This window comes from Aythya ferina (assembly GCF_964211825.1).
Source record: "Aythya ferina genome assembly, chromosome: 6".
In the NCBI taxonomy this organism is placed as follows: domain Eukaryota; kingdom Metazoa; phylum Chordata; class Aves; order Anseriformes; family Anatidae; genus Aythya; species Aythya ferina.
The window spans coordinates 21,838,003-21,865,570 of NC_140303.1; the positions used below are offsets into that span (position 1 = coordinate 21,838,003).

A 27,568-nucleotide genomic window follows, 5' to 3' on the forward strand; every position below is an offset into this window, starting at 1 on the left:
AGATGGCTTGACTTGAATGGGACTGCTCACGTGTTCACTTTTGAGCAGGATTGTAGGGCTGTTCTCAACCTGCAGTACAATAAACGAGCTGGACGATAACCAAGCGCCTGGAATGCTGCGGCAGGGTTGCAGCGTTAGTGGCCGTCTAGCTGAGTTACCGAAAAAGCAATTTGTACTACCGAGATATAGCAGGTTTCTAAACCATTTCACTTGGAACAGTTGAGCTCCAGTTTGTGTCTGAAGTTAGTGACAGAGTTTGTGGTGTCTTCTGTTAGGTAGATAGCAGTAGTAGATAGTTTTGTTAGCTTTGCCATTTTTGCCTTTTCTGCATGAAGTCAGCCACAGAATGCATTTTAAGGCCTGACTGACTCTCACTGGGAATGAATTTTAGTTCCCAGTGTTCTGTAAAGGTACCAAAGTACTGACATTTCTTTTGTTACCTCTGCAGTGAGGTAACTTGAAAGACATAAAGTTATTTAGTGGAGTAATTAAACTGGGCCTCCTTAGTTATTAATCTGAGCCCTGACAAATTCCTGTTGGCTGACCCAAGTGGGAGATCTGAATAGAGCCTCAGCCACGGAGCAGCGCTGCCCCGTCTGTGCTCCAGCAGGCAGGCCGTTGGCCTCACATGGGGCTCCTTTGGCACTTCTACTAGAAGTGATATTGTTTCATGGGATTTGTATTATAATTGTAGACAACTGGCAAAAATATAATTTAACAGTGGAAATATAAAAATCCTGATAACATTTGTTTTTATTAATTTTGCAGTTTTTAGCTTTACTAAGCCAGCCACAGACCACAGAAGCCACTTTAGAAATGGTTATCTTACAGTACAAATTTAAAAAAGCAATAAAGCTTTAAAATTGAACTTTAAGTCCTTTAGAAATCTCTTTTTTTTTTTTTTTTTTTTTTTTTAAGAAAAAAAGGAAACAAACACAAATAGATAAAATCAGTGAAATAACGAGTGGCAAAATTTAAATTAACGAAGGATGAGGTGAAAGCACCGACCTTGACAAAATGCTTTATCCATACTAAGATTTTATTGCCTATTAGATAACAAAAATGATTCTTCCCTGTTTTTTGTTGAGTCTCCTGAATAAAGATGCTTTAGCAATCAGGTACTGTCTTTTTAGCTGTGCAATACTTTTTAACTCGCTGGCCTTCTTAATTTTTTTCTTATAGGGTCACAGAATTCTCAGAGACTTTAATCCCAAGAAATTTCATTCGGTGGCAGAGAGAGAAAGAAGGGGAGAGAGCCCCCAATTATTGCCCGTTTGAGAGAAAATCTCAGTCATTCTATGTTTGTATAGAGATACTGACTTTTTGTCCAGCAATATACCAGGTGTGGTCGCAGCCTTGTTTCTAGCAGCATTTGGACAGACTGATGGAACTATTTCTATGAGGAAGGGATTATGATTTAAAAGTTGCAAATCTGTAGGCAAACTCAGAGGGCTGGAATACCTCTCCAGGCTGAGGGAGTTGGGGTTGTTCAGCCTGGAGAAGAGAAGGCTCCAGTGGTTTTCCAGCCCCTAAAGGGGGCCTACAAGACAGCAGGAGAAGGGATCTTTATCAGGGAGCGTAGTGCAGCTGTGGGTACCCCATTCCTGGAAGTGTTTAATGATGTGGCTTTGGGCAGCCTGGGCTGGTGGGAGGTGTCCCTGCCTGTGGCAGGGGGAGTGGAACTGCATGGTCTTTCAAGTCCTTTCCAACCCAAACCATTCTGTGATTGTATGTTGTGTTCTACTGATACCTGGGAGAGAACCAGTGCCTTTTTCTGTTATTTATGATTATACATGATATGATAAATTTCTCATAGTTACTCTCTTCTGATTGATTCAAGGACTTCGTCTTTTTAGTATTACTGTTTTGGTAACAGGATTTTTATTAAAAATGAAATATATATATATATATATATAAACATTTAAAAATGAAATAGCCGTAGGATAATTTAATTCTCACTGCCCATTTTAAGGTCTGTTAAGATAAAATTGTGTTCTGTGAGAGCACATCAGACAACATTGCTTTTCTAGTTCAGATGATCTTTCTTTACTTAGTCCTTTAGCACGTGGCATTTCCTTTTCAAAAAGCTTGATAAGGGGTGATCAGACATAGCTATTAGCTGCTGGCTGAAATTGCATCACTTCAGAATGAGGGGGAATCATAACAAATGTCAATGAATCAGAAGAAATACTTGTACTTCCTACTACCACAGTAGATGGTTGTAGCATATAGCGTGTCTATTCTGTGTAGACACTTCAGTTCTGTTTTTCTGAAAATACTGTTATGCTTAGTTTTCACCAAGTCCCAGTCGCTATTTCTGATGAATGACAACTGGGTATGCTATGAAGCTTTGGGATGCAGATTAAGTTCTCTTTTTTATCCAAGAGTCCCAATAGGTATGAAGGTGCTGCTCAAGTAGTGAACAATTTTGATACGGATATGAGTTATAAGACAGAAGTAACTTTTGTTCTGTGTGCTCACTATATTTATAACCTGTAAGGGGAAATGGTTAACTTTTGCATGACAAGTTTCATTTTTAATTCAGTAATTTATGATATAATATTCCAGTAAAGTTTATGGTTTGGCAAAGTGTTGCATGTTGCATAGCAATTTTCAGTCTAACAATAATACGTAAAATAAATGTAAATGGCATGATTTCACTGGCATAAACTTCATTGTAAGACTTTTTACTGAGGCTGATTCCTAATGTTGCAGTGACTCATCAGCTTTCAGGAGAGCATGACTGAACTGAATGCAGCTCGCCATCTCAGCATGAGGTTTAATTTTGAGAACAAACAGCACATTGGTTGGAAAATTTATTTAAAAAACAATACAGCTCTCAAAGTGAGTGTAGCTCCCTGAGAAGGTGGTTTTATCATTGGCTACTGCATCTACATGTATCAAACTTTCTCAGTGCTGTGTACTGTACATGCTGTAAGTTGTTTGAGCACTTTTTTTTCCCTGCTTGCTTTTTTTTATTTTTTTCTTTTCATTTTCCATGTGCTATGTACTTGTAAATACTTCTTATTCTTGAAGATTGTTCTCATTTGGCTATATTCCCCCTCTCCCTACCACCCCCTTATTTCCCAATTATTATTCTACAGCAGCCTCGGGGCCATTAGCAAGGTCCATTCTTACAAAAATGCTTGGGATGCTTCCTTCTGTGAGTAATTGGGGGTGTCTTTTACTTCTACTGTGTTTGCTTGTTCTTCTTCCTCTTCATGTCATTTGGTCAATTAGAACAGATTTTTGCATATTTAATGTGCTATTCATGAAAAAGAAACTTCTGGGATTGAGGAGAGCTCAGAAGTGCATGCTTCCCTGGGGATCCACAGCGCTTGCTTCACTTACCTGGCTAACACCATCACAATTGAATTATGTGGATTAAGACAGCTAATGTCAAGACAACTGGTTAAGATTACCCAATTTAGTGCAGAATGTGTTCTTTCCGTATAATGTGTCTGAAATACATTTTTATATCGTGGAGGCTAATGTTCCACTTCCACAAATATTGTTTCTTTTAAATTTGGCCAGATGGTTAATAACTTTACTAAACTCTCTAAGAAAGGAGTATAAATAATTTTTATTAGTCTCAGCAATGAAAATAGTTTGTATACATTTGGAGATAAAGAAAGTGTCCAATAAAAAATAATGGCTGATTCTCAGTTATCACTGAAGTGTGGGAAATTTGACAGAAACTTAAACGAAAGAAGGAGCATGGTCTGTTCAATATAGGGAATATTTACTTTATCAGTAAAAAGGAGTACATGTCCTGTCTATTAAAATTAGACCTTGCTTAAAAGGATTATTTCTTATTCCTGCCTAGTTATAGGACTGCGAAGACAGTAAGAGTTGATTTGTTGCTATTTAAAATGTTTCTGACTTGAATCAAGATTCCAAAGGTGTTGCTGTTTTTATGAGTTTGCTTACAGTACAATGTGATGGTAATGATATGTAATATGGATATGTGCTCTTCGTGGGCATGTATAATAAATAAGCTGTCATGATTTTGAATTCAAGAGATCTTTTTTTCTTTACATTTAGGATTAGTGTGAATAATTTAAAATTACGGTTTGTGTGTGTATACGTATATTTTTTTGAAGTGATAATGTAGAGACCACAGTTATTTTGTTCTGAATACCAGAGCTTAAACAGACAAACAAACAAAAAGATTTTTTTTCTTCCTCAAGAGGGCTGCATGTGATTTATCAGAAAATTAGGAGCTAGTTCTGTGTATTAGTAGTTCAGCGTAATACTTGAAAAAAAGAAAATTAAATTCATTAAAAATGAATTTGTAAACTTTTTTTTTTTTTATCAGGCTATTTACATTTATTGCTTTTTCAATTGAAAAAGCTGAACCAAGGTAGAGAGGATGAGGATTATGAATATCTTTAACGTTGCTAGGAGGCATTTACAGTGTCATTCCTTTGAACTTGATGTCTATAGGAGACTTGAACCCTTTTTTCTTTGCAGGAAAGCTTTCCTGCTTAGTTTCAGTAGATTAAAATACTGAATTTCTTTAATTCCTGGATTTATGTTGACGCATTAGCAGAAATGAATCTATAGTTCTTTTATAACTGTATTAACTGGAAACAAATAGTTTAACATAGAATACACTAACTTTAAGTATTTCTAAAAAGAGTTTGCATGTGAACATTATTAAAATGAGATTTGATGCCTTAGTTTTAGCAATGATTTTAGTAGAAAAGTATCAGTATATGCAAGAGTGTGCAGACACAAAGCATAGAATATACTTTTGGAAAGCACAATTTAGTAATTTTCTATTATTTCTTGTATCTAAGTGGCATTGCTGATTTACACCAGAAGAAGCTGTCTCAATGCTTTTTTTTTTTTTTTTGGCATTGAGGCAACATTGTTTCTTAGTATGTCCTTTTGAAAGGGAAATGATAAAAATCTGTTGTAGTAGTGAAACATTATACTTCTAAGTCCATTTTGAAAGACAAAACATTCAATTTTCTTCTTGAATTTTAATTTTTTTTTGGGTTGAAAGTCAATGAGTAAAACCTTAAAAAGTAGATATCAGAATCTGACAGGCAAGATCTGTTTATACCAATTTGTGGTATAAATCATCTGCTGAACTCAGGGCGTGGTTTGCTCACAAGTTCTGCTCCTGTGAGTATGGAACATGTAGCTCATCCATCTGAGATGGAAATAGACTCTGCATATCCAGCCAGGCTTACACAAAGGAACAAATAAGGAAAGATTAAAATTAAGTTTCCCTTCTATTTTCATTTTGTGCATCCTCCTAGTAAGTTCTATTTATAATCCAGTAATATTTAAACACAAGTAGATTTTTAGGGAGAGATGAACTGGAGGTGTAATTTTCTGTTGCTTTGTGAAATAACAGCTGTTCTATTATTGTCATCAGTGGGTTTCTGCTAAATTATGAGGAACCTGTACAACTAGGATTTGGGAGCCAAACCTCTAAGTCCAGCTAGCATCAGTGGAGAAACAAATCTGTTGCTTCAAATTCTGGCCTCTGTGCTCTGTATACAGAGGTCTTCCAGTTATGTGAAGTGAGCACAGACTTTTTGTACTGTATTTTCATTAATACTGTCAAGATAATTTCTCTAATATAGCCTAGTTAACAGACATGTAGGCATAAAACATGTTCAGAACATCTTTTCCTATTGTAATTGCTAGCAGAAAACTACTTCTCAGGGCATTTCACAAAAAATAAGCAAAGGTCTTTGGTGAATTATGGATTTTCTTTCCTTCTTCTTTGGTGCGGGGGAATGGAGATGGAATTTGCAGAGGTTCATCTTCACCTCCCTGAGCATTCCAAAACCTCAGACTGTGTGAAATGTAGTTAAGCTAGGCAAAAATCCGACATCAAAATGTATGAGAGGTGTATCTTCAGGACTTCACCTGCAGGGCCATTGGAGTGGGCTACTTTGGTGCTTATTCTGTTTGGGGGCCACGTGGAAACAAACAGTAGTACCCTTTGTTGGAAGGCAGCAAGGGAGAAAAGAGAACTTGTCACTTGCAGTTCTTTTTGTAAAATTTATATGGAGAAGCTCGTAATGTGCAGTTTGTTAACACTTATTTTTTAAAAACTGCAGATACATTAGGCACAACAGTTTAATTGGAAAAATACTGCCTTGAAAAATGTTACTCTTCAAAAAAAATAAAAACAAATTTGTGAGATGTAATTCCTGAAAGGTGAAGTAATCACAGCAGTGTGTCATTTCTGAGTGGACGTTTTGAGTGGTACAGTTTACCCTGGGTTTAGTACATTCTTCATTACTTTAAATCTTTCATACAAGATCAACTGTTAAAGAGATGTTAACAGTTCTCAACGATGTCGTGAGGAAGAAAGAACTAATGATTATTTTGGTCTATTCTGTGTAGTCAGACTGCCATGGTGCCCTTAAAATCTGTGGATGATAGAAATAATTCAAAAGGTGGGGAATAGATGAAAAGAATTGGAGAAGACTGTAACTGTTTAGAGAGAAACTGAAAGGAGTCTAACTTAATGTGTAGAGTTGTAAAGCAATATTGGTTTCCATTATCAGTCAAACATAAAATTATTTCTATTTCATTTTTAATACAAGAAGATTGAATTTAAGCTTTAGTTCTCAATGTAAATATTTAAACACAAACATATTGGGGCAAGTGAAGCAAAAGGAAACTTGAGAGGGCATAATGGGCTGCCTTTCTGTTGAAGACTGTAGCCCTATGAATTGGAACCATTGTGCTGTGAAATGCCTGAAGCTATTAACCTCCCTCTTTTCTGATAGAGTTCTGTGTGACTTAACGTGACATCAAGTAACATTCATTAGTGGTGCTAAGGTTGGCTACCAACCTCTGGTGGCAGTGGAGTTTGTCTTTGGCAATGGTTTAACTTGGGAGACTTCATTCCTATGCAGTGGTCGTTGCTGACCAGCTGTTGTTGGTCGTTGATTAGTGTTTTATCCTGTCTTTGCTCTGAAAAAATCACTGCTATGTTTCTTTATTCCATTAGAAAATGACTACCTGGCATAATCTTTGAGCAAGTAGCTTAGCCAGAGCCAGTAATACTAGCTTCCTTGTTTCTAACCGAGCAAATTATGAATCTTAAGCATGCACTGAGGAGTCTCTTGCAAGAGTATCTCAGACATAAAGAGCCCCAGAAGGTACAGTGACAACATCAGCATAAAGCCTAAAGAGAGTAAGAGTGGCAGGAAGTTTAGAAGCTTTGGGATATATCTTTCCAGTGAGAATTCTGATCTTTGGTTTGTATTTTCCAGTTCTAGACTGGTTTATATTAAAGATGACATCTGTTCTTAGCTTTTTTTTTTTTCTTTTCCTGAATATCAAACAGTTAAAATCAATATTTAATATTTAAAAAATTCTTACTGTTAATGCCCAGAAATTCTTTTTTATATATGTATGATTCATCAGGTCTGCCATGTATTTTTCTAGTCTGTCTTCTGGTAGTGCTTTAATCACAGTCAGAAGACAAAAATGTGTTATAACAAAAATAAAGCAAAACTAAAAAAACAACCCTCTCTCAATTTTGGACTTTCAAAAGTCACCCAGATACTTTTCTATTAGCAAATTTTAAGCATGACTGTAAAACCTAAACTTCTTAATTGATTTACTGCTTGTTTTTAAACTCAGTGGTTATTTCCTGCAGGAATCCTGCTAACAGGATTCTGTTTGCCTGAAAGAGGTGTCTGGTTTTATCAGTATCTGTCAGAGGAAATCAGAATTTCTATGGAAATTAGTTCATTAGTATTAATTTTTGGCAGCATCCAACTGATTCATGAGCTGCCTTCCTATTTAAAAACAACAACAACAAAACAGTTTCTTATTGAAAGCAAAATCTTCCATACATTTTGTAATTACTAAGCCTACAGTGAATTGAGGCTTCAAATAATGCCAAAAAACAAGCGGATGTCCCTTGTCTTCTGACAGTTCCCTGCTCTCGCTGGAACCCAGGTGCTGCAGGCTCACATTGCATAGCCTATACCATTGGAAATAGTCCTTTTGGACTCTGTGGATCATCCCTGGTCAGTGTGAGTAATGCCTGCAATTAGTTTATTACCCAAACTAATACTATTTAAAACAGATAACTAAATTCATAGCACTTAAATCACAATTCTTCAAATCTCATAAGTTTCCAGTATTTGTTTTTATGCAGAATATGTACATTTAAGTGTAGAGCAAATGGTTTCTGGAGTTGTTTATGGTAACAAACCATAAACAATAATAGATGTTTTCTTATTGATGATGTGGTTGTTTTTCTTTTATTCTGGATATTTCTGCTGAGTGTTAGTAGCAGTAGATTTTATAATAATTCATTTTGCCCCAACTGCATTTTCCTTTAACTAAGTCAGAGTTAGTTTTGATCAAAGCAAAATCAAAAGCTTTTTAGAACTTGGGTGAGAAGTGGTCTTGAAACTACAGATCACTTTTACTTCTTCCACATTACTTGATTCACAGACTGTCTTTTAATGAATTAATGCCATTATTTGCTATGTGATTATCTTTGTTATAAAGATATTATAAAACAGTCGTACATGAGGTATCAGTTGGCTTTGTATTTTTGTAAAGGTGTATCACAGCTCTTTGCCTTCAGTCACAAGTAAGCATGGAAGATAACATCAGAAAAGGCTAATGCCATAATTAAATGAATTATAACAGGTTTGCTGAAGAATTGTGTAAACAGACATTGATACAGCACTTACTGTATGTAGGTGTGAGCAACTTATGCTCTAATTTTGTGAAGAATTACAGTGTAGGAGAACTGCGTGCTTTGCAGATTTTCTGTTAACATTCAGTTACCATTTCTCATGCTGTACGAAGGCAGCTATGTTTATAATGCTTTCTAAAAAGTTTATCAATGTTATCTCCTCATTTATATCACTATAAGGATATGCTTAAATGGAGGAACTTATTACAAGATAGGCAAAATAAATTAGCAGTTGCGTGTACCGCCTTAAAAAAACTTGGCTATTTTTTCTTTAGAAATAATGTACAAATTATAGTGTAATTATTGCACATATTGCATGTTTATAAACCTCCTATTCACTAGAAACTAATCATGGATATGGATTTAATTCTGAATTGTAACTTCTTTTTAGGTAAGTGACTATGAATATTCTTGTGGTTTTGAAGAGCAATATATGCTAAATATGCAAGTGGGTTTAGTTTTTACTTTACGTAATAATTCCAACTGATAAATGGTGTTTTATGCATTGTGTTCATTAGAGCTTTAACTGCTAATCTCATATGGAAATGTTGCTTTGTAGGGTAAAACTCAGAGAGAGGGCCTGGGATTCCAGAGTGAACTTGTACATTCCTTCAGGGCAGTTTTGCAAGGGAGGTTGTTGTGTTTTAAAGGTAGTTGATAAGAGACCTGCACCACCAACCCCAGACCTGCACCACCAACCACCATCGTGCATTAGTCTATAGAAGGTATTTGGGCGAACATACTCCTGTACCACTCTGTACCACCATTTATCCAAGTGAAATTTTTGACCATTTGCAGGATACATTATAAATCAGGATGTCACTACCAGACAATCAGATTTGAACATTCCTTGCATAAAGTAGCTTGCCTATATCCCTTAGGAATACATCACTTAACTGTGTTTATGTGACAGTGTTGATATGCCTGGTTTTACATGAAAGTTAGGGTAGCGTGTTATTTATGTCATCATGAATTCAGAAAGTAGGTGGTTGTGCTTTATATATACTGGGGTTATCTTCTCTGGACAAATCACTCAAGAGTAATTGAAAGATGTAGTTTTATCCTATGGTTATTAATTAAATCAGGAAACATTTTTTTTTCTTCAGAGTTGGGCTTTGCTACTACCTCATTTTTTTTTCAGTGTTCCCTGCTCTGAGGTGCTGACAACAGATTAACAAGAAACAGAGCTCTGTTGAGCCTAATTATGTTATAGCTCCTTGTTTTGGGGACCTATAAAACTGTTCACTCCCTTTTGATGAGGCTGTAGTCACAATGAAAGGCCATAAACAGTGCATTTGCTCTCTCCTATGGGACTGGAGATTTCATTAGACAACTCTAATAAAGGCCTGATCCAGCTGCATTTACACTGGAAGTGAATGTTTCTTTATCAGGTCTTAATCCTTAGTAGGTCAAGTGGGAGAGAATAACAGCAGGCTAACTTTTATCAGCCTTAAATGTCTGAAAGCTTAATTTCTTTTAAAATTATTTGCTATTTAAATGATGACTGAAGACATGCTTTACTGTACTTCAGAGGAAAGACTTTAAATATTAGGGTATTATAAACCAAAACAAAATAGAGAGCTTTCTATACATTCGAGCAGGTCACCAGTATGTGGCTACTGAAACAAGATTTCCACATCAAAGGGGGTTTATTATTATTGTTATTATCTACGTGGGCTGTGGGGAGGACAGCATGTTTAGCATATTTAGCCCTTTGATATGTTGTGGAAAATAATCCCCTTCCTTTTTGTAAATCTATACTGTCTGTGAATTAAAAATTGGAACATTCCTGTTAAATAGCTGTCTGTTGTATATGTTCCCCTCTAAGACCTTTTTTCTCTTTTCTGTTTGGATAATATATGAGTGTATTAAAATTAGTGACAATTCAGTTAATTCAATTTTCTAGTAATTAGTTGGAAATGTCCTGTAAGAGTTAAAGCTGGTTCTTCCTTTTTTTTTTTTTTTTGACTGTCCCAAGGCTTTTTCATAGAGACACCTGCTTATATTATAGTATTATCATAATAATCTTTTCTTCCCTTTCCATGCCATAAGGTTATGGATATACGTACAGTTATTTGACAGGAATACACTCCAGTGTCTGTTTTGTTTAATTGGTACTACTAACCTGCTTGTTACTGTGTTTTACCACAGGATGTGAGCGTGGGCAGTTTCGCTGTGGAAATGGTCGCTGTATTCCTGCAGATTGGAGGTGCGATGGGGCCAGAGACTGCTCCGATGATACAGATGAAGCTGGTTGTCGTAAGTGAAACAACTGTAGAGCAAATTTTGATAACATAAGAAATACCGAGTTCCCAAAGTGCTCCCAACTGTACCTGTGATACAAGAATGAACATTAGAGGGAGAGAGAGGTAGAGAAAAATCCTAGTTGTCTGAGATGACTACAGTCTGCTCAGTCCTGTGGAATCCTGAATATTGGGTGTGCATACCAATACCACCAGTATCACCCGGGCTCCAAATTTTAGAATCTTTGAAGCCCTAGACAATGAACTGTACTTACTGCACCTTAAGCAGAGAGTTGGATAGTTGTTTAGGGTGGTTATATTGTCCTCAGTGTGTGCAACTCTGACAAAAATTACATTCAGATGGGCTACAACATCCAGGCAAAAAGACTCTTTCAAGCTAAATATTAATATATATATATGCATATATATACATATATATATACATGCATATATATGTGTGTGTATATATATATATATGTAAGTGAGGAAATTCCCCCCACAGTCTGTTTACACAAACTTGCCTGCATTTATGTTCTGGATGCTAGTGTTCTTTGAGCTCTCGTGGGCTGGTGTGGTCATCAGCCCACTTACAGGTTAGGCCAGTTTTTGTCCCATAGCTGATGTTGAATGCAAAAGACTAATTTATGTTGATTCTTTTCACACTGGATTGTTTCTTTGCTGCTTGACCCATATAATAATTGGAGGTCATTCACACAGCTTGGCAGACTGATTTGTTGCCTAGCATTTATTTAGCTCCAAAAATAAGTGCAATTCTTAATGAAGAATTGCCTTAAACTGGGGGGGGGGGGGGAAGGAAAAAAAGAATAGTGTTGTCCCATAGTTTACTATTTCAGCTTAGTTCTGAGCTGCAGCTGGATAGAATTGGTTGCGCTTTGAACAAAGGGAGGATAAAATTTGTATTGACTTTGTGAAAGCTAACAGAAACCTGACATTTACTATATTTGTCATAGTTAAAAGCGTGATACTGAATTGTTCTCATTTTCATACATGTGATGAATTAGGAAGATGAAAATGAAACTTTACATTTTTTTCAGTTAATTGTGCTTTTGAAAACAATGTCATAGTGTGCTATAGTTAGTGGGGCACAAGTGTTTAGGAAGATAGTTCTAAACTATTTAAAACTGGCCTATGGTTAAAATAATATTACAAGATTATCCTTTGGTACTCAAAACAGGAATCCAAAAAAATATACATGAAGTCGATTGTCTCTGATTGACTTTATCTAGTTACTTTACCTCTAATATTATGTTGTACGTCTCAATACTAAATGTACGAAGTGATTTCATTTTCTGCCCTGAAACCTTTTGTGTGCATTGATACTTCTGCTTACATTTCATTCCGGGAGCACAAAGTGTTTCTAGATGACTTTGAAGCATAGCAAAAACATGATCCCATGAAAAAAGATCATTAAGACCAGTGTCCTGTCTACTGGACTGTTTTGTGCCAGTGATTCTTCCCAGGAGTATTAACTAGGGGTGGAGCAAGTAAGCTGTAATACAGTTTCAAGCATTTATTTTGACCTTCCTCTCTAATGGCTCCCTGTTGTTTGGCTATTGAAAAATACAGAGTGAAGCTGGGACAGCAGCATTCAGGTTCTGAATGACCCTCACTTTTGCCTTATGAATTCATGTAGAAGAATTCATGAGCTTATTTTTGAAAGATCTTCCTACCAGGAATAGAGCAGCTGGGGTGGAATGAGGGAAACCGAATGGATTTCTGTGAGCCTAGGGAAGCTAGCATTACTCCATATAGAAGTGCAGAAAAAGAGGCTCTGGCAGAGGACAGTTCAGAGCCCCAAGCTTTTGCTGTGGTCTGCCTTTCTCCATGGGAGGATGCAAAACTGAAGATCCATACAAAGGAGTTCACTAAAACTAAAGTTTAGCTAAGTTCACTAAAACTTGAGCATCCTTGTGCTGTGCCCCCTCCCTGATCCGTTCCTTTTCTTTGATTTGTAGTTGTATTTCTTTGGTTTGTTCATATATTTAGTGGAAGTTAAAATCTTAAAACCTTAAGTCTTTCTATTTATTTAATATTTTTATTTGAAAGTGCTTTCCCACATGTTTGTGAAATGACTTCTTTATTCTTTGCTTACTTAGCACAACCTACCTGTGAGGGAAATCAATTCCAGTGTCAGACTGATGGTGAATGTATCCCACACTCCTGGGTATGCGATGATGAAGAAGATTGTGAAGATGGTTCAGATGAGCATCAACAGTGTCGTAAGTATTTAATATCTAATGTTATACCAACTTCATGAAGTAAGAGATCATTAACATAACATAGTGATAAAATACAGTAACAAACCTCTTTTAAATGCAGCTTTTACCAGAAGAGTCTCTCCAAAGTAATTTTAGATATTATATATGCAGATAGGACAAATTTACTGTATTTTATCAAAGAGGCATCTCAAAATCTTTAAATCTGAAAATTACTGATGTTTTAGTTAATTAAGAATAAGAGAAATAGGAAGATAATACAGTGCATTCTAATTCTGTGGCTGATACAGAATTTAGCAGTTAAAAAAATGGTGAAATCTACATAATACCCTGATACCTAAACACTGTCACAGCAAAAGCTGCTTCAGACATTGCATAACATAATTCATACTAGCATCTCAGAATTAAAAACAAAACAAAACAAAAAACAACCTTCATTTTTTTGTAGAAGTTTTACATATATGCATAAAAAAGGAGTTATCAAGCAGTTAAGTATTTTTAAAGATTCTTGTATCATGTTCAGAGATGCTATTTAATGATGCTACTATTGAAAATGACCAGAGCAGTTCTTTCTCATACTAGATGTGCAAGAAGTGAATATTCCTCCCTCGTAATGGATGGGAAGAATACTAAAAGTCCTGGTATGGGATGAAAGTTTGGTCTTCCATTATTTGGACAGCATCATCTTTGGACATTGTTCCTATTACTACTTCATTTAATGTGCTACACTGGTAGCAATTCAAACATAATTAATACACGAAGTGTTTAATGTTCTCCATGTATTTTAGCAGCCTTACTGCCATTGCTGTGGGCTTTTCTCTTTTTGGTATTGGTAATAAGATACATATTGATTATAAATAATAATAAAATACGATACTCTGATTTTTGAATTTAGTAACTAAACAGTTTAAGGGCTGCATGTGGTTATTTATGTGCCAAGGTAATGAACAGTGAACTGGGATGACTGTCGCACCAAATTATGTTCTCCGCTGCATTGTGGCGTGAAGAAGGAAGAGCAAGTTGTTGTGGTGTTTTTTTGCTGCTACTTCCAGTAATAGAAGTTCCTTCTAATGTGTGATTAGATTCATTTTTCCCGTTTGGTTCTCTGTGTAATTTTTGGATAATTTCTTTAAATTGCCTGAACAGATCAGGAGATGTTCAGTAACTCCCTTGATTAAAGGTTCACAGGTTTGGGTTGGAAGAATTTTTCTCACAGTTTAGGTGCATGCTTGTCGATCTCGGTATGTGTTCCCGCTCAGGATGGAAAAGTTGGAACTAAGGTGAACTGCATTTTGTTTCCCTCTTCCTCTGGGCAGGTGTCAGCACAACTGCTAGTTGTGCGTTAACTAACGAATCTGTAAATAAAAATGCAAAACGGTCAACAGCTCTAGGTTAACTTTTGAACTGGGTCAGTTCAAAACACTGTTCTCCATGTACTCGTTAATTGTGAATATTTTGAAAAGTTTCTGTCCGTAATTACACAGCAGAACTGTGCTGTTGCTGCTATTTTTGAGCCATCTCCTCGTATGGGACTTCTTATCTCTGTGCTTGGGAATGATAGAGGAGCTTTTATTTTTTGAAACTTCCAAAATCTTCCCTGAGAGCCAGCTGGCCAACAGATCTGCAAGTCAGAAATGCAGAATTGCAAAAATACCTGTTCTACTTTGCTGTATTGATTTTTTTTTTTTATGTTTATTTTTTCTGACACGAGTATCTGAGCTTGCTTTGGGAACACTGCTGAAAGGAGAAAGAATAGAGACCCCAGTAAAGCAGCAGACCATATGCCAGCATATAGATTGGGGTGATGTGGAGACATAACATGAGTTTGGAAGGAACAAAACTGCAAATGGCAGAAGGGAAGTAAAGTTAGCAGTGATTTTACCATTCAGTTATATCTTCATAGACTCAATTAATTTGCCTAAGAGGAAATGAGAGTATAATTTAGCTGAACTAGAATCAAAGTAGGAGTATACAGTTTTATGTGGTTGCTTTTCACTGACATAGTTATCTTGAGAAGAGACATAATCATTCTCAGCCCACTGTTAGTTACCTGACTGTTGAGGTCCTGGCTGTATTATATGGAAGTGCCTTACCTCCAGCTCTGCACTGTTTACATGGTGGCAATATAGATGATTTCTTGTTCATATTCATTACGCTTGGGTAGTTCACCAAATAACTGACAGGCACTGACAGATATTGACCCAGTAAACAAAATAACAGAGAATAACTTGACACAATGAGAACTAGTAGTTTTAATCTTTTAGGCAGAACAATTAAAAGGAGGTAATTTGTAACCTAGAGGTCCACCCTGCTATTGGAATGAAGCAGTAACCATGCAGGCTACAGAAGGCCTCACAGAGTTAAGTTATTTGCTATCTACTTGTCAAGCATTTTTAAGTCTACCTGCACATGCAAAAGTAAAGGAGGGGGGAAAAGTCCTATGCTTGTATTTGTGAGAAGGATGGAGTAATTAAGAAAGGAAGAAGGAAAGTAGTTTTCTACATTAAAAACTCCTGGTTGAAGGAAAAAAACTCATGAATGCCTGTTTCTTGCAGCGGGGAGGACGTGCTCAAGTCAGCAGTTCACGTGTTCAAATGGACAATGTATCCCGAGTGCGTACAGGTGTGATCGAGTAAAGGACTGCACTGATGGAACAGATGAAAGAGACTGCCGTGAGTCTTACCCCTTAGCACTATATCTAGTTTCATCTCATCTCTCTGTGGCATTTTAATCAATTTGTAAGATTAAAGGGCTTGTTGATGGACAGGATGCCCACAATATGCTTCTTGTTACGAGAGTTTCATTGCAAATTCTTTTGTGTATTAGAGCTGATATTCTGATACAGGTTCATTATTGCAGAACTCAAATGCAAACCACTACCATAGGGTCAAGACTTCTTGTTTGTCATTGTCCAAAAAATAATAAATATTGCATGGGAGAAAAACAGCCATGTTTAAATGGCTTAAAGCCTTAGGAGACTCAGAGCTAATTTTGCTTTTTTTTTTTTTTTTTGTCTTCTGTTTGTATACCCTTTACTGAAATCAGTGGTATAGCTATAACCTGTACAGAAAAGCAGATTTTGATCCCAAATAATTTATTTCAGTGACTTAACCCTTTGAAAAGCATTTGTTTTCAGAAACTGTATTTTCTCCTGTAAACGAAGCAGCATTGGGTTGTACTGCACTCAGAAAAGCTGTTTATATTGTGCCAATAAAACAAAGATGGACAAGTATTTTTTTTCCAGTCTAACTTCCACAGAGTTGAGGCTGCCTGACTGTCTGGCTACAGCCTTCCTAGATCCTAGCCTAGATTGAGTACTGATGAAGAAGACAACTGGGCACAGAATCAAGGTTATATTTTTCAGAGATGCTTTTGCCTAATAGCTATGCAAGAGTGTGTGTAACAGCATGTCTATTCATTGTTGATATTGAGGAAAATCTTCACGTCATTTGTATCAGCTGTTAGAACTTAGTATGCCTCTGAGAAAAAGGCCAAACTCTAAACTTTGATCAGAAGCAGATTGGAAGCAGACTGGGGGGGGGGGGGGGGGGGAATAGAGGTTAGCATGATAAAGAATAGATAAAGAAGCAAGAAACGAGTTGTTGTTAATGGTTCTACTTGGAGAAAAATGGGCATATGTGCATGCCATGTAAAGGAAAACTGGTATATTACATGGTTAGCGAACTGCTAATGCATTTTATCCCTGACTCAAAAGTGGCTAAAAATGTGTGCTCTTTAAAGTGAAAGGTGATTTAGAACTAAATGATACTTTGGAATAAAAGGTTGCTGAGACAGCCAGCTTGGAACTTTTCCATTAGACAGACCCACAGCCAATTTTTAAGTCACCAAAACAAATGGCTAAATGCCAAGATACAAAGTACCCCATATAATTGCTGGAAGAATATCTTCTGTATCTTGGCATTTATCTGTTAAATATCAGAGACAAAGAGATTTATAACTTCATTTAGCAAACGTATTACACATGAAAAAAAATCTTGAAGATATTTGTTTGAAAAATGCATTTTCTATGAATTGAAAAAGGGGAACTGCTCAGCACCTCTGAAAAGTCTGTAAGTAGTCTGTGAATAAGGTATGAAAAAGCCAAATGAAATGAAGTGATTATTATAAAGCAGTAAATCTGTGACAGACTGGGAGAGGAGTCCTAAAAACAATGCCAGAATTCTTTCTTTGGACTAGAAGTCACATTAACACGTGAAAATTGAACTGCACATTTTATTTCATGCATAACATTCTCAGGTAAATAATTAAAAAGGCAGTTTGGAAATGAGTCTCTAGATACCTTAACAGTGGTGCTCTGCTGCTGTGTGCTCCAGTCACTGCAGAATCAGACAGTAGGCCCCGTGACTGTTGTGAAGGCAGAATATTTAGCCCCAGGGAGAGGAACTGCCTCGTATCAGTCAGCAGCCACTACTCTGTTTTATTAGAATATGTGTTGACAGTCTCTCTAAGACAGAAGAATGACTATGACTTGGAACATTAAAAGTCACAGTGTTGGACTAGTCTAGAGAAATGTGATGGTGCTGAAGACAGGTAAGTCAGGAAGACTGAAATGACAAGACCTATCTTTGCAAGGCCTGACACTTTAAACAGAAGCCGTAAGACAAAAATGAATTGTTTGGTAACTTTATTAGCTATAGAATAGGAATTAGTTTAAGTATTAGATTTTACTGTTTTAAAGCAGACTTTTCAGGAGTTGCTTTGAATATTATTTTTTCCTACTGTTACTATCCATTTCCCTTTCTACCCTATTTGATATAAACAAATAGAAGTATCACTGTTTTGCTCTCTTCCTTTACCACTATTTTTCCCTTATCACATGATTTAATAAATAAAAATGAAACATCCAGGAACTATGGAAGAAAAAGAGCTATTTAAAATTGATCCTATTATTTTACGGAGAATCACAGAATGCAAACTTAAATGTACATCTGTTTACTTATGCCTTGCACTCACTGATCTTTCTGGAAACAAATTTAAATTGTAAAGAAGATAAAGTTTTATTGCTGAATAAGTTACATTATTTAAGAAACTAGTCAATTGCAAAATGTCACCAATATGAAGTAACTCAACAATTAAACAAGTAATAAAACAGAACAAGGGGATTCAGCACCTTAGTCCATTTTACTGCTAATGGGATTAACAGGAAGGGAAAACTACCCATGCAGAGGCTATGATAAACATCAGAACAATGTTTCAGCTATGGGTCATGTAATTAGTGCATTGAAGTTGTTTCAATTTCATAAAATGATTTTTTTTTTTTTAATTTCCATTTAATATGCATATCAGGTTTTTCTAGCTGTCTTAGTAGTCAGCAGCTAGCAAATACTTCTATTTTAAAACTTCAGCAATGCAGAATGAAGTGACAGGCAATTTAGGGTCACAAATACTTCTTTGTAGTAAGCTGCCAATACTGGCATCACTTTACTGTATTATATACTTCATTTCCTTCAATTAAAGGTAGAATTTTCTCTTATGCCTCAGCTTTGCAGTTGAAAAATGAAAATCCCAGCCATATCCAATTTTGGTCTGCTGTGACTGACAGCATACAGCTCTGAATTCACTTCCTGAATACAGCTTTGGTGGCTGAGCACTGTGCTGAGCCCAGGAGGGAGAAAGGGGAAGTTTTTTAGTGATGTATTTCTTGAAGTTGATGGGCTGAGTGCTGGGCCAGAAGCTCTAGATTTTCACTTCCAATTTGGATGTTGAGTTGCTGCCATGGGTCAATTGCCTAACCTGTTAATTCCTGCCTCTTGTTTCCTGCACTCTGTAGCTGTTGTGGTCAGGAAGTGGGCAGTCAGGTCTGGGATGGATTTGCAGAGATGAGGGTGAAGGTGAACAAAGATCAAGAACTGAAGAGATCATAAGGGATGTAGTCCAAACAGGAAGAAAAGGGCTGTGGTCAGAGGCTAATGTTCTTAAAGTTGGACAAATTGTCTATAACAGCTCCAGGATAAGGCAAAAATTCAGTCTGAAGGAAATGTCTGCATCAGGGAGAGTTAGAGTAAGGGAAGAAGCAAAACTGAAGCAAGGTAAGAAGGAAGCAAAAGGTTATAGTGGCAGGGATCAAAATCAGGAATTAAGGCCAGGGACAAGGCTTTGGTTGGTCTGCCAGCCCTCAAAGCATCACTGCTATGAACTCTGCCTGATACTATGTGGCTTAAAGGAATTTGGGGCTAGGTCATTCTCCTAGTGTCTGTTAGCTCTCTGGGCAGTGATATGCCCCCTGTGAGATGGTGACTCATGGCAGTGAGTCAAAGAGTTTTAATTAGTTTAATTTTGTAAAATGTTTGGAAGTTTTGCTGTGATTTAAAAAAAAAAAAAAAAAGACACCTGAAAGTAGGAAACTGCCCTTTTATTTTCTTTTATTTTGTTTTATCCTTCTTGGAACATAGATTGGATTTACAGAACATAGATTCGATTTACAGAAGGTTGTACTTCCCATATACCTCCTACATTTCTGTGACAGAGATGGGTGTCTGCTGAATCCAATACCAATTGCAGCCATTTCCTGTTACTGTTTTTGCATGGATGTATTTCCAGCTTGCAGAACAAAAGTGTTAGGCGGAGAGCAAAGTAATAGAGTTTTGCAATTCCTGTGACATGGCTTTCAAGCATCTTCCACGTGCCATTTAAAAGTGTTTGCAACTGTTGCCCCTGACCAGGTTGTGGGTTACAAGGAGCAAGGTCTCTCATCTGTCATTTGTGCTGGCATCTACTAGTTGATCATATTTTGCACTGAAGTGCTGGCATATTACAGGGAGAGACTTCAGAGAAGTATTTTGGCTAAGAAAATGAGATGCTTCAGAAGAAGAGGAGAGAGAGAAGATATCACATTCTGCCTGCACACTGGAATGAATGTAGTTGGGTTTCTTCCTGTTTCCACAAAGCTTGTATTATCTTCTAGGAATGGAGGTCTCAGGGAAAAGATCTCCTCTTTTCAGTCTTCTTTAATAAGCCACAGGTTCTTGGAAGGAGAAGACAAATGAAACTGTGTTCACATGAAATGGAGGCTCTTCACAATTAAGGCACAGTGAAAGAAAACGCTGTATTTTCCTGTCAGTCCCTTCACTTTTCATCCTAACCCCATCTTTAGTCTCATGCTGCAGTCTCTTTTCCACTCTCCACTCTTGTACAGCTGTATTCTGACTTCTGTAGATGCAAACTACCTACCTTGTCCTTCTTTTAACTGAGAACCTTATCCATCCTTTTCAACTCTTTCTAATGCACCTGTCAAAAAAAGCTATGTGTCAGGGTCCCTGGAAGAGAACCCTTCCTTTGACTTTTTTTTGTAGTTCCAGGTCATGCACAGAGGTCTGACACTTTTTCTGTGTGTACCCTAAAGCAGAGACAGTATGACTAGCTTCTCTGATGAGTATCACTTCTTGTATAGCTTACATTTTTTTTTTTTAATTTGATACCCAAATATACTGCTTTGGGATGAGGTGCCCATAGAGAAATCTTACTTTTTAAAAAAAGTCAAATAAAACTACAAAATGTTTATTTTGCAAGCCCAGTGAATGCAGTGAATAATATAAGAACTTTTCACCTCAATTCAAAATGTCACAATACGCGCTTTCAAGATTTTCTTTGCTGGAGGGCTTATCATTACACTAGATTGTAAAAGTATTCCAGTTTAGGGCGCTCTTTCCCCTTCTAACTCCCTCTGCCAAGGTCCAGATTCTTTTCAGAATTTTCCTTTTAGTGATATGGAGTAGAAAACTCAGCTCATTAACATTTTCTTAATTTTGGAAAGACAGATTTTCTCAAGTCTTCTTCACTAGCACCTTTAAGGAACAGGCAACTTTCCCATTCTGGGCTCCCCCAGTACAAGAGAGACAAGGGAATGTTTAGGGCACGTGTTGACATTGTCCGTGCAAGGTGTTGGAATGGAAGCTCAGGGAACTAGCAACAGAAGGCCACAGGTAGGAATGCAGCAGCTACCTTTCTTGGATTAGCCACTTGCTGTCCCTACCTGCCAGTTGCTGATTTATATTAAGTGTGGTAAAACCGAACAAAATGGAATTGAATCTATCAGGGATGCAGTTGGGTTAGACTTGTTCTAGTGGACATCAACACAGCTGTTTATGTTCTCACATTAAGAACAACACGTAAAATCATGTAAGCCTCAACCATAGGTGACTGAAGTTTAGTGGGAGTGTGATGATATGTAGCAGAAGTGAGCAAAACAGTTTGGGACTGCCTGGAAAAATTAGAGCTTTTCTGAGTCATACAGAAGTAACTTAAGATCCATGTTTTGAATTTCAAGAGTATGAATTCAAACATCCCTAAGCGAGAGCCTGCTCTGTCTACAGTATTCATATTTATGGAGGTAAAATGGAATAAGAATTCAAACTGAAAAACTAAAAGGTGTAAAATGAAATTTGATTATTCTTTTTCTTGAGTTCATTTATCTTGCTATATTATCTCTCCACATAGAGGAAAATGTTTAATAAATCCCACTTCTAAAAATAGCAATTATTTGCTTTTACCAGTTGTCTGAAATAAGCAACTTTTGACTATGTAGCAATATCCTCTCCTACTCAGCATTAGTACTGCAAGTGCTTAATTGGTCGGGTAGTTCCATTGAACTCACCATTCATATGTATAAATATTTTCAGAATTGATTTAAAGTTCTCTGAAATAATCCAATGGATTGTAGGCCATCTACTTAAGTACAGCATCCAGAAAATTAAAACATAAGTTCGATAGATTTGTGTTTGTTTTGGGAAGGGGAAAATGAGTAATAAAAAACAATGATCCCAAAGTGGATCATGGACTTCAGAGTTTAACATCCTTGGCTTAAAATTGTGAAGTCTTTGGATGTGAGAGCTTGCAAAATTCTAAGAGGATCTAGGGACTGTAAACTTCAGGAACTTCTTTTCTACCTAAACACTTTAGTTAAAATTAATAAAGTATAAAACTGAAATACTAGAAAATAAAAAATGTTCACTGCTTGTTCTCCTTTCATATTGCATCATCTTCTGTCATATTATAAACTCTTTGGATTGTGAATAGTTTTGAGCTGCATGAGGGCATCTGATTTTTCCCTAATTTTTTTGTAAGGATTTTTAGTAACTACATAGAGGATATTGTTAAATAGCTGTTAGAGGAGACATATATTAGATAAATGGGTTGTTTTTCAGTTGTAGTAGTATAGCAAGTTGTATATTCCTGGTTTATTTTCCAATAAATCAAGATAATCCAGTGGATATCTGGATATGTATGACTCATAGTCTGTAGTCCAATACCTATGCTAATACCAAGAGATTTCTTATTGTAGGCTACCCAAGATGTGAGCAGTTATCCTGTGCAAATGGAGCATGTTTTAATGCAAGCCAGCGATGTGATGGCAAAGTTGATTGCAGAGATTCTTCTGATGAAACAAACTGCAGTAAGTACCACATGCAGAGAGATCCCAAACAAATTAACTTTAAAAGATGGTTGATAAAGTACAAGATTTGTGATTTTCTGACAGATGTCCTGTATGTTTTTCTGTGCTAAAATCTCTTTCAGCACATGGATGTACCAGTATGCAGTTTCAGTGTGCTAATGGAGAATGTATCCCACGAGCCTTTATCTGTGACCATGATGATGACTGTGGAGACAGGAGTGATGAAAATTCTTGCAGTATGAGGGTTTTTTTTTTTTGCCTTTTTTTTTTTTGTCTTCTTCTCTTTCTTTAAATTCTTTACTAAGAAGTGGTTCAAGTGCACAGCACGTAACAAAAACTAGATTGCTTGGCTATCTGGCCATAAGAAGCTAGTCACCATTCTACATAGTATTATTTTTTTTTGCAGTAGCGGTGCTGCTTCAATGAACTTTTTTCCAGACTGACTTTGCTGCATAAGCACCTTACTAAGCAGTAACTATTTGAATGTGCTGGATTCAGTGACAGCTTGCTTCTTGATGTTCTTGTCATTTTGTTCAGTTTAATATGGTCCAAAGGTAAATATTTTTTTTTGGTCCCCAAATTGGTTTGGTTCCTTTTTTTGCATTTTTATTTTCTGTTCATGTCAGGTTTTAAATTCACAGTTCTCTTTCTGGAAATTTCTTGCTTATTCCATTCTTCATGCTCAGGTATTCCAGGGTATTGCATCTCCAACCAACATCATCAGTACAAAGCTGTCACTTACAGAGGTCCCCCATTGATGATGGGATCTGAGTTAATTTTATCTCGTGTATTGTTGGAAGGCCATATGTTGCCATTTAGTTTCTCTATCCTAACAAGGACCTAATGTCAGCATGACTTCTTTCCCCTAGGATATTTCTCTGTCATCTCTTTGGCAATGTCTGTCCTTTGGAGGACCCATAAATGTTTATGAATTCTTACCAGGGAATGCTTAACAACCATGGAGGGCTTATACAGTACTGGACATGAATGTTGTTTGAGTTTTTTACTCTCTTTCTCTGAGTACAAGGCATACAAGTATCTTTACCCCTGATACCTTGAGTATCATCTTGTTATGTCCACCTTCAAGAATCTTGGTAATAATGTCTAGTACATCTAGTTGCAGAATTAGTTGAGAAATTTAGCCTATCTTCTCATTTCTGTAATAAAAACCACCAGTGTTATTTTAAAATAAAATTCATACCTGAAACCATAGCAAAACAACACTGTTTACGATATACATGAGATATGGAACTAGCTCAGTTTTACAGGAGAGATTATAAATGATTATTCGTCTACCAGACCAAAGTAGTATTTTGAGCATTTTGTAATTTAGAGTACATGGATTTACTGGTGTTCCTTTCCTTAGCTTATGCAACTTGCAGAGGCAATTTCTTCACTTGTCCAAGTGGCCGCTGCATTCATCAGAGCTGGATATGTGATGGAGATGATGATTGTGAAGATAATGAAGATGAAAGAGGATGTGGTATGTATTAATGCTAATTTCTAGTGATGATGTTTTTGGAAGAAGTCCTCATTAAGCTAATTCTGTGGAATATTGACCAATCAAGATGTTTTTAGATTGTTTTCATTCTGTGAAAACCATCAAATTCCATCTTTACCATCTTTTTTTTTTTTTAATTTATGCAATACTTAGTATATTGTAGTGTATATGATAATTATTGCTGTGATATTAAGTATGCTGCAAACTAAGTTTATCATATAGCAACAGCAGCTTATTCTTGCTTGACTTTTGAAGTCAGTGTTCTTTTGTTGATTTCTGTAGGCAGAAGGTAAGTCTTAGTCTTCACTGAAAGTGATAATTCTCGCTGTTGTAAGTAAAATGAGCTTTTCAAGAATTACTTATTTTTTTTTCATGAACTTTCTAGGAATAGTTACTTTGTAATAGAAGAAGAGCTGAATTATTTGATTCTTCCTTCTGTATGCAAACTATTCAGATTTTACCTTCAAAAAATCATTATAGGCATGTACATGTAATCAGAATTTTTTCCAGTATTCTGTTTGCAGGGTGTTCTTTTTTTTCTTTTCCTGGGAAAATTTTTAGGTTATCCATTAGAGAGACATAAAGCTTCTATTAACCGAAAAAAAATAAAACAATAAAAAAAAAAGCTTGATAATGAGAATAACTCAGTTCCTGCCAAGATCTGTCATGCAAGAAACAGAAATTTGAATGAATAAAAGCGTGTTTTTTTTTTATCTTTCATTGGCCTTTTCTATGAGAAGTGTTCTCCACTTCATTTAAATAGCCTTTATATGTTTTTAGACCACAAAACCGTGTTTCCATTTCTGGGGTACCAGTTACTCTAAAACTAAATTCTTTTACTTTTTCTAAACACCACCAAAATGAAAAGAATTAATATGTCTGCACAAGTATTGTTTGCATTGTAGTTTGAAGGTAAAAGAAAGAGCACGACAAGGAAGTATAGATGATACCTCTTTTATAGTCTTTCCCAGCTGTGTGCAGGAATCAGAAACTGAATAATGAATAATTGAGATGCTTTGGGAAGGTTTTAGGGAAGAAACTTCAAGCATTATTTGAAACATATTCCTCAATTAGGCCTGTTTCTCTTCTCCACAGAAAGTGGTCATCATGAATGCTACCCAGGAGAGTGGGCCTGCCCTGGGTCAGGGCATTGCATTCCAATTGGGAAAGTGTGTGATGGAGCTGCAGACTGCCCTGGAGGAGAAGATGAAACTAACATCACTGCAGGCAGACATTGTAGTATGTATTAGAATCAAAAGCATATGTAGAACAGCAGAAATGTCTGTATTGGTATCTTTTTACATTTACCTTTTATCTGCTAAACAAAGCAGAAATTTTGGAACCTTGCTATTTTATTGGTACTGTTTTGTTTGAATGGTCTGAAAAAGGCATACATGTTGTGAACAAACCACTCCTTTCATAAATCTGTGCATGAAGTTTCACAGATGAGGATTTTAATTCCCTCTATATATCCTAAAATGTACTCTGGAAGGCTTGGAAAGGTGTGCTGTATGCCTTTTTCATTTAAGTATTTGTGTTTTTCTGTAAGCAAAAAGGAATGCTGAGTACTGTTTGGAACACAGGACTGAATCACTGTATTGTATGCCGTGGCTAAGTCCCTTAAATTAGAGTTTTCAAAAATGTCTTTTCACCTGGGATATCTGGTTCATCAGTTGGTGGTGTACTGTATGTTCTCTGTTGGAAGCAACGAACATGCATAATTCCTATTGACTTCACTCTTAGGAACATTGGTTCACTCTGAGAATCAGGACCAGGATATTTTACATTTTCAATTTTTAGGAAAAGGAAAATTTCTATTAATGAAACTGTGCCATTTGGGATAGGAAGACAGGAAAAAATAACAGGAATTTAAAACTTATCATAAGAGCACCTCGTGCTTTGTTAAATGATGTAGTTGTGACATCAGCTGTGGGCTGCAAAATTAATTGTTTAACAAAAAGCGTTAAGAGAATGAAGAAGGAAAGGAAGTAGGAGGAAGTCAGCAAGTGCTCTACAGTTTTAATTTGGTCACCTGTCATGGAACTGTTCATTAGTTATTAGTACAAAGAAAAGGAAGAGGGATAAAGGTAAAAAGAACAAGGACAGGAGAAAAAGATGTGTTTTTCCATGGACACAGTCCATCCAGTATATTCCAATGTATTGGAGTAGTAGGCATATTCTTAATATAATGAAATAGGTTATTTTTTCAGCATAAAACAGTAAATTATGAGGTTATGTGCCAATAGATGGAGCTCAAGGAGGCGTTGTTCATGAGTAGGTTTTGTGGAACCAGAGAAAGGTCTGGTGTGTTACAGATGGCTTCCTCTGTGCATCTGTTCACATGACATTCTTACTAGTGGTGTCTCTTAGAATATTAGTTCTTCTCCTTTAACTCTATTCTCAAACTCTATTATAAACATTAGCCTACCTTTCATTTCCTTGCCTGCATGTGTGTGACCATTTGGGATTTTTGTGGAACTTCAGACATCATTTCATGTGCATGTTTGTTCTAAGAAACTGTTCCTGAAATTGTAGATTCATCATTGAAAAGGCTATAGCGTTTTGACTGTCAAGTGAGGGATAGCTGTTTTGCCAGTAATAGCTATACTTGTGTTTCTGAACTATTTCATTTCCTTTTTAGACATATCACACTGTGCTGCTCTGAGTTGCCAGTATCGCTGTCATTCCTCTCCTTCGGGAGGGATGTGTTACTGCCCTGCAGGATATACCATAAGTAGCAATGACAGTCGTACTTGTATTGGTAAGTGAAATACAGTGATTGAGATATCTGGTACCTTCTCACAGCTCATGGGGAAAGTGGATGCTGGGAAGCTGAGTTCCAAGTGGATGGTTGTACTGGCAAATAGAGAGTCTCTAAAGTCAGCAAAAGAATAACTATCTAAATAGTACAACAGTTACATGGTGACACAGAAAAAAACAAGCAGATATCATAAAGAAGAATTCAATAAGACTATTAAAGACATAGTGAGAGCATGATCATGTTTAAGATGATTTATTCTTGGATGGTGCTTTCGTTATCAAATTGTGTTAGAGGTCTTTTAGTGATTAGATGAGTGGAATATGTTTCTGCTTCAGAGGTGTGTTGTGCTGTATGGCTGGAGAATCAGGTAATGACGTTGAACTGTTCAGGACTTTTTGAAAGTGGATGGATGTGAAGACAGTAGAACATTTGTAGTTCAGAATGAAAATAGGGCTCTGTATTTGCACTATGGAGTAGCTGTATCTTCTATGACATATCAGTATAGACGTTATTTACATGAAAATGAGTTTTTGCAAGACTGTAAAGGTAAGTGAGGTATTTTTCTGCTTGATTTCTATTCTTTATCTGCCATACATTAGGAGCACAAACTGTTGGTGGTATAAATGATTTATCTCAGTAATTGGATATATAGTAACTTCAGAATTATGATATTTAGCACTGCCTGATGACAAATATTTACCCAGATTCTTTTATCA

The 27,568-nt window shown here is 36.4% G+C and overlaps 1 protein-coding gene across 1 annotated transcript in view; it reads left to right on the plus strand.

Moving 5' to 3' along the window:
• LRP2 (LDL receptor related protein 2) overlaps positions 1-27,568 on the plus strand; it is a gene marked incomplete at its 5' end in the record, with an annotated part of 117,210 nt that overhangs the window by 7,040 nt on the left and 82,602 nt on the right. The window contains 8 exon segments of the mRNA XM_084523334.1: positions 10,850-10,957; positions 13,059-13,181; positions 15,734-15,850; positions 22,480-22,590; positions 22,713-22,826; positions 23,957-24,073; positions 25,187-25,330; positions 26,733-26,852. Of these exon segments, the coding sequence (XP_084379460.1) occupies positions 10,850-10,957; positions 13,059-13,181; positions 15,734-15,850; positions 22,480-22,590; positions 22,713-22,826; positions 23,957-24,073; positions 25,187-25,330; positions 26,733-26,852 (954 nt within the window).